Source organism: Cannabis sativa, chromosome 6 (assembly GCF_029168945.1).
Source record: "Cannabis sativa cultivar Pink pepper isolate KNU-18-1 chromosome 6, ASM2916894v1, whole genome shotgun sequence".
Taxonomy (NCBI): domain Eukaryota; kingdom Viridiplantae; phylum Streptophyta; class Magnoliopsida; order Rosales; family Cannabaceae; genus Cannabis; species Cannabis sativa.
This window is the reverse complement of record NC_083606.1, coordinates 61,689,172-61,702,300: the sequence shown is the minus strand read 5'-3', so window position 1 is coordinate 61,702,300 and position 13,129 is coordinate 61,689,172. Positions and strand designations below refer to the sequence as shown.

Genomic DNA, 13,129 nt, shown 5'->3' with positions numbered 1-13,129 from the left:
GATGAAACCTGACACCTCCCGGAGATGATATGTTGCCATCTGGCTCTCCAGGAGCACATGAGACTTACATGCCTTCTCCAGGAGGCATGTCTAATATAATCCTTTACTTTAAGAAGACTTAGCTGTTTTATTCAAATGCTACCCTTTCCATCCACGTGTCATCGTCCGGTTGGTCTACGTATTTTGGGCAAAATCAGGGGCAACATTTTTAATTTTAAATTTTGAAAAGATATTTAAGGTTGTTATTAACAACCCTAAATTTTCAAAAATAGTTGGTTAGTTAAAATAATAATTTAATTATATTAATATCTTATTTCACATTTGTTACATGGACATTGTTTGTTATATTTATATTGTTTATTCAATTTTTTTTTAACAAACATATTATTTATTTGATCTAAATTGCTATGATTAACTTGTTGACAGATCCAATGATCTGATTTTAATCATAGTCCAATTATCAATTGATCTTATAAATAATTTGTAATAGGTAAATTTTATATTTCTTTCATCTGTGTAAACGTAGAAACATGATAGGGCCCATCCAAATTAATTTGACCTGTGTCAACCTATATGTTTGCTTTTGGACTTAGATGCCTATAGGAAGCCCATTTATTTTTAAATATTTAAATGGACTAGGTTGCTAGAATAAAATATCACTTTTGATAGTTTTATTTAGGTCCAATTAGTATTAGACTTATTTAATGAATAACAGTTATTTAAAAAATAGTTAAATTTCTCTCATTTGGGCCTTGTGTAAGAGTTATGGGCCATTAGTAGTGGGTACGAAATACTGAACCCAACCCTCTCTCACATGAACAACCCTAATTGTGAATGCCCATTTGCCTTATTTAAATAATTGTACTAAGCTAATTTTACTAGTTTAACCTAATTAAAATTGAATTAACAACATAATTAATTTTTTAATAAATTAAATTATTTTTTTTATTGGATTATTTTAAAATTAATTTAGAATAAATACACTTAGTTTAATGAAATATTCTAGATAGAAATTTCTAGTAACTAATTTATATTTTTTAATATTTAATTAAGTAGAAAAATATATTTAAGTTGAAAATTAATTTATTAATTAATTTTAAACCAACTTAAATTAAGATATTTTCTTAGAATTTAAATTAGAATTAATAATTACGTTGATTTTATTCAAAATACTTAATTATTTGTTTCTATTTCGTGAAATGTAATTAAATTAGAAAGTATATTTAAGTTGAAAATTAATTTATTAATTAATTTTAAACCAACTTAAATTAGGATATTTTCTTAGATATTGCATTATAATTAATAATTAAGTTGATTTTATACTAGATACTTAATTATTTCTATTTTAATGAATTTAATTAAATAAAAAATAATATTTAAGCTGGTAATTTTTCAATTTCAGATCAACTTAAATTAGAACTTTCCTTAGACTGAATAAGTACCTTTCTTGCATCTTTAACATTCAGTCTCTCTCTGGTAGACTAAGAGACTTAAGATAGGTTTTTACACTTCTCCAAAATCACTACTCCACCCCCAGCGTAATCACCATCTTATCAGCAGACTTTCTAGCACAAAGGCAAGTCTAGAAATCTGATGTGCTGTAGTCTAAGAGTATTAAATACACCCTTATCGACTAACATATAGTTCCTCTTCTTGATCTTAAGATTTACTTGATTGTCTTCCAATGTTCCTTTCCTGGATTAATCTAATACCTACTCATTACTCCCACTCAACAGCAGGTGTCTGGTCTAAGGCATACTAAAGTATATCTGAGACCTCTCACTGTTGATTTAAGGAATTCTTTCATGGCTTTATCTTTTCTGGAATAGTTGAGACTTTTCCTTAGATAAATAAAATCTATGTCTTGAAGTCGAGAAGCTTCTATAGATTGCCATTAGAGAGAAAATGCTTCAGCATCTTACTAAAGTAAGTTGCTTACATTAGAGTAAGTAATTACCAGGTATACCACAAGCCATAGGTTTAGATAAACTCAAACCTATAATACTAGGAACAGGAAGTTTTGTTAAGTCCATTGAATAGACTGTTGGAATTTATTTTACCAGGATCTAAGATCTACTCACAAGTATGTTGTTTAACACCCTAAATATGAACTTTCTAAAACGATAAATAAACACATATAAAGTTAAGAAAACCTTACATTGATGCAGCGGAATAATGTCTCCTTCCACTCAGATCTCTAACCCTTGTATCCTTTCTGTCGCAGAGTATAATCAAGATCTGAGCCCGAATGTCCTTCTCTTTGTGTGTGATCCTTCACAGTCTTCCAATCTATGATTGAGGTACCACTTGCAGTGTGTGGGCACTACTCTATCACTGAGGGTTTCAAAATTATGAAGAGGAAAAGAGAGAGGGTAGGTTCGGCTATAGAAGAGAGAGGGAAGGCTCAGTTTTCTGAAGAAAGAATTTTCTAACAGAAAAGGTTATGAAAACTTTTGATTTGACTGAGCCATCACTTTCTATTTATAGGCAACTACTAGGTTTAGGTTATTAATTATTTGGCATTAAAATAATGAAAATATTAATTGGAAAAAGCTATCCAAGTGGCCAGCCATAGGTGTTAATGGGCCCCACTTGGTTTTTGCAGTTTTCACAATTTTTATTTCTATTTTCTCAAAAATGCCAATTTTCCAATTCTAACCTTTTAAATGACAAAACTAATTATTTAATAACTAAAATAGATTATTAAATAATATTGTCATTTAATTTAATTATTAATAAGACATATAAAGTCTATTAATAAATAAATAAACCTAGAATCTCTTTTCTTTACAATTTCGCCCCTGCTTAGTGAAAATTCACAAATTAAACATAGTCTAACTTTAGAATTATAATTGATTAATCACAAATCAATTATTGAGTCTTACAAGCAGTATAGTCTCAACTAGAATGGGGACCATGGATCTATATGCTGAGCTTCCAATAAGTGAACCGAATTTACTAAGTAAATCCCTACTTATTAATTCTTCGTTGAATCCACTCTTAGAACTTAGAATTGCACTCTCAGACTTATATAGAGCATATTATATGTTCCACGATATAGATATGCTATCTCATTTAACCATTGTTATAATCTTATTGTGATCAAAGATCCTCTATATAGATGATTTACATCGAGATGGGATAATTTTACCGTTCTCACCCCTCAACGTATTTTGCCCCTTAAAACACTTAGCTACCTGTAAATGATGTTTAGTGATCTTAGAATTAGTCACTTAAACAAGAGCTCATCCATTTACTTCTATTTAGCTAAGCTCGAAGGGAATCATCACTTGACTTCTATACACCAGTAGAAGCTATAGATTCCATATTTATGTTCAGCACTTCCACTCAATCATACTATCATGTTCACAAAATATACGTATCACCCTGACCCAAAAGTAGGCTTAACTAATAAATCAAAGAACATGAATAGTACTCCTGAGTTGAGCCTAAGCATATCAGGATTTAGATTCTTTTAATCTTAAGATCAACTACTGATATTGACTTGGAAAGATATGATGGTAAGTTTACAATATCTTAACTAAGTTGCAATATCGGTCCAGTCCAATGTATACTCCATACATTTGAAACTAGTATACTTTACAAATGTCCCGGAAAGAACATAAAACTTACTCCAAGTGTAAGTACACATCATCGCTGATTATCACATTAGTGTAAATCCAAAACACTGATGAAACAGGGACTTAGTCTTTTGATTCATATGATCACAATCACATTCCACTGTGTTGACTGTTGTCCTCAAAAGTGAGTGTTTTAATATTTATACTCGCAAGTGCACGAATCGTTTCGGAATATAGTGTTCATGTAAGTGCAAGGTCGAACCCATGGGAGTTGACTAACATCAAAAGAAACTATTTCAAACAAAACAAGAATATTCTAACCTAGCTCCAAATATTTGATAGGATTTTAGTTTTGCAAAATAAAATAAAAGACAAGTAACTAAAATACTTAAGATTAAAGATGAGTGAGTATGAAAATAATTTTCCAAAAAGATGTGTAAAATAAGATTATTAAGATATTAGAATCCACAAAATGCAAGTTCAATAGTATTTATAAGTATATTGATTTCCAAGTTCATATATATATAATTGAAATAAATCACACTATATTTTCCAAAATATATTTTTCTTTTAAGTACAAGTTATTTTCAAAAATGTAGGATTTTTCTTCACTTATAAAAGGTATAATTTCTAAGCATTAAATGTGTTACAATTTAATGAAACTACACAAAATCAAAGAAACTATGTTTAGGCAAAATATAACACTTATATTCTAAGAATTAGATGTAAACAATTTAATGAAAGACATTTAATCAAAGAGTATTATATTTTTGCATAATGAAGAACTAAGTGGAAATATGCTTTAACAATCAAAAATACATGATATTGAAGATGAAAAAGACATATTTTTGATAGAAAAATCCATGAACTTTATAGCACAAATGGGAAATCAACATACAAACATAAACACTATCTAGTTACATTTTGCTTCATCATCATCTTAATAATCTTGAAAAAAGATTAGAAGCTCATAACTAGATAAAAATTACAAAAGATAAACATACTTGACATGCTCTTCAAAATGTAAAAATGGTAGAAAGAAAATGGTAAAAATGAAGAGTGAAAAGTGTTTTGGGTTGAAGAGGTGTTTAGGGGGGTGAAGAGATGTGTTTTGAAATGGTCTTCCTACACCATATTTATAGGCAAAATTTGAGGATTAAATTAATCATAATAAAATAAATAAAATGATTAATTTAATTAGTGTTGGGAAGAGAAGGGATAAATAGAGTATGTGAAAGAGTATTGAAAAAAATAAATGTTTGTTTGGATGGAAAAATAGTGAAAAAGATAGGGTAAAATAAAATAGGAATGTTTATTTAGGTGAAATAAATTGGGAAGATAAAATGGATATTTAGGTGTAAAGTGTAGGAGAAAATTATGGATTTTTTATTTTATTTTATTTGTAATTTTCGTCTGAACATATTTAATCAGCCATTTTTTTCTTCTTTTCCTTCTGCAGGGACACTTGGCGCGAGCTGGTAGGCTGGGCACTGACGGACTGAGGACCACACAGGAGGAAGGCTGGCAGGCGGGTCTGGCGCACCACTTGCGCCTGTCTGAAGTGTGGCTCACGCACGCATGGGAGCCCTTCGATCAGTCAACGAATGGTGCGGCTGGGGTCAAAGGGCTGACCGAGAGTGGGATTTGCAAAGGGCCTCATCTAATTTTCTTTTGAGAATTACACTTTTGGCTCCATTTCTCCAATATTTCTTCAATTTAATCCCAATCTTTTTTTTCTCCAAATACACCTAAAAATACATAAAATTAATGAGAAAACTAAAATAAAATTAATATTAAATACCACATAACATATTATAATAAAATAATTATAAAAACACACAAAAACATATAAAATTACAATAAAGCTAATAAATTCAAAAATAATTAAAAACTTACTAAATTAATTAAAAACTTAAGAACTAAACCAATTTTAGTTTAAGAAAAAAAGTGAAAATAACTCTAATTCCTAGAGTTATTACAACCCCAAACTTAAAATTTTGCTAGTCCTCAAGCAAAAGAAAGTTTAAAACACACATTTTTTTTTAAAAAAAAAAAATTGGTGATATCAAAAATGTCCTCAAAAATTGCATGTTGAAAATAGCTTATATAAAATATGAATAAAAATTAAGGTTGTGTAATTAATTCAATAGTCAATCTTGCTTTGAAAATATATTTTAAATTCTAAATCTAAAATCTATTCATCAAATTATTATGTGAATTTTGGAAAAATTATTGTGACAAAATATTTATTTCACATAACAAGATGAATAAATTTTTTTTTTTCAAAATTTGATTTTTTAGCAAAATTGACCCAAGAATTAAAAATAAAGCTTAAAAGATATTCATATTTGTATAAATTAAAATCAACCTCAATCAAGGGTATTATCATAGGAAAAGGGGATATCACCAAAGGGGTTTTTTTTTTTTTTTTTTTTTGCATAAATATATATATATAAAATAAATATTTTTTTGGTTTTTTTTTTTTTACTAGAAAAGTAATAATACATTTTTTTATTTTTTTTAAATTATATAATATAACTACTTTAGCATCCAAATAATAATTTTAAAAGTGAAAAATAATACTCTACCATTTTTAAGCATATGAAAGAAATAACCATAGGAACTCACCACCCCAAACTTAATTTATGCATTGTCCTCAATGTTTCAAAATACAAATATAAATTAAAAGTGAAAGAGTTGAGAGTTTAGAATGGTCATACCTCATCTTGGAGCATGTCAAGAGCAACAAAAAGATAACAAAAATCAAAACAAAAGGTTAATCTAAAACATAAAGAAAAACACACATTACCAAGAATTGATAAGAGCAATCAAGGATCATGGTAAATTGGATCCTCAAGGAGGATTTCATCAACTTCCACATTTTTTCAATTCTAAAAATGGTTTCAATTTTTTTCCATTAACTTTGAATACATTACCATTATTAGGATTTTCAATTTCAATGGCTCCATGTGGAAAAACAGTGCGAATAATGTATGGACCTACCCACCTAGAGCGTAACTTTCCCGGAAAGAGATGCAAACGAGAATTGTATAAAAGGACTTTTTGACCGGGAGAAAAATCTTTTCTCAAAATATTTTTGTCATGGTAAAATTTCATTCGGTCCTTATACTTTTTCGAATAGTCATATGCATCATGCCTAAGCTCTTCTAACTCATTCAATTGAAGCTTTCTTTTCTCACCCGCTTTGTCTAAGGAAAAGTTTAGTTGCTTAAGAGCCCAATAGGCTCTATGTTCTAACTCAACGGGTAAGTGGCATGCCTTCCCATAAACAAGTCTATAGGGAGACATTCTAATGGGTGTTTTGTATGCAGTACGATATGCCCATAATGCATCAATGAGTCTTAGGGACCAATCTTTCCTAGTGGGGTTGATAGTTTTCTCTAAGATGTGCTTAATCTCCCTATTTGATATTTCAACTTGACCACTAGTTTGTGGGTGATAAGGTGTAGTGACTTTATGTGTAATGCCATATTGTTTCATTAAATGTTCAAAAGGCCTATTACAAAAGTGTGTACCATTATCACTAATGATGGCACGTGGGGAACCAAATCATGAGAAAATATTTTCTTTTAAAAACTTAAGCACAACTTTGTGGTCATTAGTGTGACATGCAATAGCTTCTACCCATTTAGACACATAATCAACACCAACAAGAATGTATAAATTACCAAAAGAATTAGGAAATGGACCCATAAAATCAATGCCCCAAACATTAAATATTTCAACAATAAGAATAGGATTTAAAGGCATCATGTTTCTTCTAGTTACACTTCCTAATTTTTGACAATGTTCACAAGATTTGCAATACATATAAGTGTCATGAAAAATAGTAGGCCAATAAAATCCACATTGTAAAATTTTCAAAGCAGTTTTCTTACCACTAAAATGTCCACCACATGCATGATCATGACAAAAAGATATGATTTTAGGTTGATCACAGTTTGGAATGCATCTTCTTATTATTGATCAGGGCAATATTTAAAAAAATAAGGATCATCCCACATGAAATTTTTCACTTCAGCATAAAATTTAGATTTATCTTGTTTAGACCAATGAGAAGGAATTTTACCAGTGACCAAATAATTGACAATATTAGCATACCAAGGAAAAGAAGATACATGCATGAGTTGTTCATCAGGAAAAGTTTCAATGATAGTGGTGGAATCATGATTAGTTTCAACAACAATTCTAGACAAATGATCAGCTACAACATTTTCAGAACCTTTTTTATCACGTATCTCTAAATCAAATTATTGTAAAAGCAAGATCCAACGAATTAAGCGAGATTTAGCATCTTTTTTCAACAAGAGATATTTCAATGCAGCATGATCAGAATAGACAATTATTTTAGATCCTAACAAATAAGACCTAAACTTCTCTAATGCAAACACAACAACAAGCAATTCTTTTTCAGTTATAGTGTACTTCAATTGAGCTTCATTTAAAGTTTTGATAGCATAGTATATTACATGAGGTAGCTTCTTAATTTTTTGTCCTAAAACAGCACCAATTGCATAATCAGAAGCATCACACATTATTTCAAAAGGAACATTCCAATCATGAGGATGAATAATGGGTGCACTAGTCAAAAGGGATTTCAATTTTTCAAAGGCAACATGGCATTCATTATCAGAGACAAAAGCATTTTCTTTTCCAAGTAAATGACATAAAGGGCGTGAAATTTTGCTAAAGTCTTTTATGAATCTTCTATAAAAACCGGCATGGCCTAAGAATGATCTAATTTCTTTTACTGTCTTAGGTGGAGGAAGTTTTGAAATAAGATCTACTTTTGCTTTATCAACTTCTATTCCTTGAGATGAAATCACATGACCTAAGACAATTCCCTTTTTAACCATAAAATGACATTTTTCCCAATTAAGAACTAAATTCATTTCTTTGCAACGAATTAAAACAAGAGAAAGATGGTGCAAACAATCATCAAAAGAATTTCCAAACACAGAAAAATCATCCATAAACACTTCAAGATTTCTTTCAACCATATCAGAAAATATTGCAATCATATATCTTTGAAATGTTGCAGGAGCATTACAAAGACCAAAAGGCATGCGACGATATGCAAAGGTTCCAAAAGGGTAAGTAAAGGTAATCTTTTCTTGATCTTCGGGGGCAATAGGGATTTGGTTACATCCCGAATACCCATCAAGAAAGCAATAGTAAGCATGGCCAGCTAACCTTTCAAGCATTTGGTCAATGAAGGGTAATGGGAAGTGGTCTTTCCTAGTGACACTATTCAACTTTCTATAGTCTATACACACTCTCCACCCAGTTTGGACTCTAGTAGGGATTAACTCATTTTGTTCATTTTTAACAACAGTGATCCCAGACTTTTTTGGAACAACTTGAACAGGACTAACCCATGGACTGTCAGAAATAGGGTAAATGATCCCTACATCTAACATTTTAATTACATCATCTCTTACTACCTCTTTCATGTTTGGATTTAATCTTCTTTGACTTTCTCGGGAGGGCTTAGCATTTTCTTCAAAATGAATTCGATGCATGCACATAGCTGGGCTAATTCCCTTAATGTCTCCCATGGTCCAACCTATGGCCTTTTTTTTGTTTTCTAAGGATATCTAACAACTTTGCTTCTTGTTTTTCATCTAAATCAGATGCAATGATAACAGGATAGGTGTTAGACTCTCCTAGAAATGCATATTTCAAAGTGTTAGGCAAAGGTTTGAGATCTAACTTTGGTGGTTCAGGAGTTGACTCAACATGCTCTAATGAAATACATGGTTCAATTTTGGCTTTCCACTTTTCAGTATCCATTAGTGGGGTAGACTCAAGCAAATAATTATCATCATGAATAAAATCATCAACATTTAAGCACATTCCAAACATTTTTGCATAAGTTTCAAAAGATTCATTCATGTCCATTTCAAACATATTTTCCGTGTTAATCATGTTCCCTTCATGTATTTCCTCACACTCAACAGATTTAGCAACATTAAAAACATTCAATTCAACAGTCATGTTTCCAAAAGATAATTTCAATACACCATTACGACAGTTGATAATTGCATTAGATGTAGCTAAAAATGGTCTACCTAAAATGATGGGTATTTGAGCATGAGCATTTTCAACAGGTTGAGTATCAAGAACAATGAAATCAACAGGAAAATAGAACTTATCCACTTTAATTAAAACATCTTCTATAATACCTCTAGGAATTTTCACAGAACGATCAGCTAATTGAAGTGTTATAGAAGCTGGTTTTAATTCTCCTAGACCAAGTTGCTTATAAACAGAGTAAGGCAATAAATTCACACTAGCTCCTAAATCAAGTAAAGCTTTGTTAATAAAATGATCACCAATGATGCATGAAATTGTTAGACAACCAGGATCTTTATATTTCACAAGGCTTTTATATTGAATTATTGAGCTAACTTGTTCAGTTAAAAATGTCTTTTTTGGAACATCAGTGTTTCTTTTAACAGTGCAAAGGTCTTTCAGGAATTTGGAGTAGGCAGGAATTTGTTTAATGGCATCTAAGAATGGGATGTTGATAATTACATGTTTAAACACTTCTAAGATGTCACTATATTGGTTGCCTTTTTTGAGTGGAAGTAATCTTTGTGGAAAAGGAGCTTTTGGAATGGAAGGAAGAATTTGATCATTATCTTTTGACAAGTCATTTGTGTTGGAATTTTGAGGTTGACTTTGGTCTTTTTCAACTTGAGGTATGTAATCGGGTTTGGCAATTTATTTTCCGGACCTAAGTGTTGAAATAGACTTGGCTTCTTCTTTATGACTAGGAACTCCTACTTCATATTGGCCTTTAGGATTTGGGATGGGTTGGCTAGGAAATCTCCCTTTTTCTCTCTCAGTTACGGCATTGGCAAGTTGACCCAATTGTGTCTCAAGTTTGGCAATGGATTGAGATTGATTTTGCATGATTTGTTGGGTGGATTGCATGAATTGTTGTAAAGTGTCTTCTAAGGAAGGCTTTCTTTGTAGAGGGTAAGGTTGACTTGGTTGGGCATGATTCGGATTTGGCATGTTGAATTGGTTTCCTTGGTTCATTTGTGGTTGGTTTTGTCTCCATGAAAAATTGGGATGGTTTCTCCAATTAGGATTGTATGTGTTAGAAAATGGGCTATCATTTGGTTTACCATATGAATGTAATGCATTAGCCTCTTCGGAAAATGTTTCAAGAAAAGAAGGAAATAATTGATCATTATGACAAGTACTAGCACAAACCTCTTTTTTAGGTTGAACATGAGAATTCATAGTTTGACTTATGACTAAGGCTTCTACTTTTCTTGCTAATTTTTCAAAAGATGTTCTCAAATTAGTTTCTTCTTTAATTTCATATTTTCCTCGTCTTTTGGGTGAATTATTTGCTCTAGACGTAGGCTCAGAATAATTCCATTGTTGTGAATTAACAGATAATTCTTCAAGAGCTTCCCAAGCCTCTTGCCCTTGTAATTTAAAAAAATTTCCAGTATGCATAGATTGAATCATTTGTCGGTTTGAAGGGGTTAAACCATCATAAAAATATTTTACAAGTCTCCATTTTCAAAACCATGGTGGGGACATTTTAATAATAAATCTTTAAATCTTTCCCAACATTCATAAAATTCTTCATTATCTTTTTGATAAAATTCGGAGATTTCTCTTCTTAAATTATCAGTTTTGGACATGGGGAAAAATTTGGCAAGAAATTTATTAAAAAGTTGATCCCAAGTTGTTATGGTTTCGGTTGGAAGTGAGTTTAACCAAGCTTTGGCTTTATCTTTTAAAGAAAAAGGAAACAACCTAAGCTTAACCGATTCATCCGAAAAATTTTGAAAACGAAAAGTTGAGCAAATATTCAAGAAATCTTTTACATGCATGTAAGGGTCTTCTCTTTCTAAACCATAAAAAGAAGGCAACAATTGAATGATTGAAGGTTTAAGTTCAAAATGAGTGGCATTAGTAGTAGGCAAAACAATGCATGATGGAGCATTAGATGAAATAGGTGAAAAATATTCAAGGAGCGTTTTTTCTTGCGCAATATTAGGTTCTTGTTCCATTATGCTTAGATTTTCAAAACACTTTCAATTTCACCTAAAGTTACTACTCTTTTTACCAAACGATTTTTAGAATCACCTTGCCAATGATGCATGCAATGTCACAAATTTCACAAAGAAACACCAAGTAACACAATATAATCTCAAGAAGACAAATTTATGATGTGGAAGATCAGTTATAAACCGCAACCACAGAGCATACTTATAACACGAAGAGATTATGATTTTTTTAATTTTTCAATTTTTTTTGGTTTGACTTGTTCCCAGGCCTATTTGATTCTACTTACTCACAACTTAATAAAAACTCCCCGGGGTTAATTATTAAGTGTGGATGGGAACTTTACCAAATTTCCTTTAAGCAAAAATTGCTTATGTTGAAAGAACAAGCTTTGTTTTTAGTTTTTTTTTTTTTCAAGTATTTTTTTTAGCAAAGTAAGTAAATTACACTAACTAAATACAATAAAAAAAATGACAATAATAATAATAGATAGTTATAAAAGTTAGGAGGCACAAAATGCCATCAACTAACTATAACAATAGTAGTAGTAGTAGTAGTAGCAGTAATATTAGTAGCAATAATAAGATTTTAGGAGGCACAAGATGCCATCAACTAAAATAAACAAAAATAAAAGCTAGGAGGCACTAATGCCATCACTAGAGGATATATAATAGGAGGCAAAAATGCACTCAACTATCAAGTATGTAGGAGGCACAAAATGCACTCAACTACTAAAAAAAGGTTAGGAGACAAAAATGCACTCAACTAACAAGTATATATGTAGGAGGCACAAAATGCCATCAACTACCAATAAATATGTATATATATAGTATACTATATAATATGTAATAAATAACAATATATATGTATAACTTTCTTTTTTTTTCAACTTTTTTTTTTGATGAAAATGAGAAAAGAAAAAAAAATAACTAGTAGAAGAATATTACTTACCTTGTAGAAAGATCGTTTCTTTCTCGGCACCAAAAACTTGTTGTCCTCATAAGTGAGTGTTTTAATATTTATACTCGCAAGTGCACGAATCATTTCGGAATATAATGTTCATGTAAGTGCAAGGTCGAACCCATGGGAGTTGACTAACATCAAAAGAAACTATTTCAAACAAAACAAGAATATTCTAACCTACCTCCAAATATTTGATAGGATTTTAGTTTTGCAAAATAAAATAAAAGACAAGTAACTAAAATACTTAAGATTAAAGATGAGTGAGCATGAAAATAATTTTCCAATAAGATGTGTAAAATAAGATTACTAAGATATTAGAATCCACAAAATGCAAGTTCAATAGTATTTATAAGTATATTGATTTCCAAGTTGATCATATATATATATATAGTTGAAATAAATCACACTATATTTTCCAAAATATATTTTTCTTTTAAGTACAAGTTATTTTCAAAAATGTAGGATTTTTCTTCACTTATAAAAGGTATAATTTCTAAGTATTAAATGTGTTACAATTTAATGAAACTACA

At 30.4% G+C, this 13,129-nt stretch overlaps 1 protein-coding gene, 1 non-coding gene and 1 pseudogene across 2 annotated transcripts; 1 reads left to right on the top strand and 2 right to left on the bottom strand.

Moving 5' to 3' along the window:
• Positions 1 to 6,449: 6,449 nt before the first annotated feature.
• Positions 6,450 to 9,326, bottom strand: LOC133039326 (uncharacterized; annotated as a pseudogene).
• LOC133039325 (uncharacterized) lies at positions 9,223 to 10,856 on the bottom strand. The gene is made up of 3 exons (XM_061118193.1): positions 10,360 to 10,856; positions 9,316 to 10,164; positions 9,223 to 9,226 (listed from the first exon to the last, which is right to left on the bottom strand). The coding sequence occupies exons 1-3, from the start codon at positions 10,854 to 10,856 to the stop codon at positions 9,223 to 9,225; spliced, it is 1,350 nt and encodes a 449-aa protein (XP_060974176.1).
• Positions 10,857 to 11,147: 291 nt separating this feature from the next.
• On the top strand, positions 11,148 to 11,254 carry LOC115696023 (small nucleolar RNA R71). The gene has a single exon (XR_004007624.1). It is a non-coding gene; the product is annotated as a small nucleolar RNA R71 (small nucleolar RNA).
• The last annotated feature ends 1,875 nt before the right edge of the window (positions 11,255 to 13,129 follow it).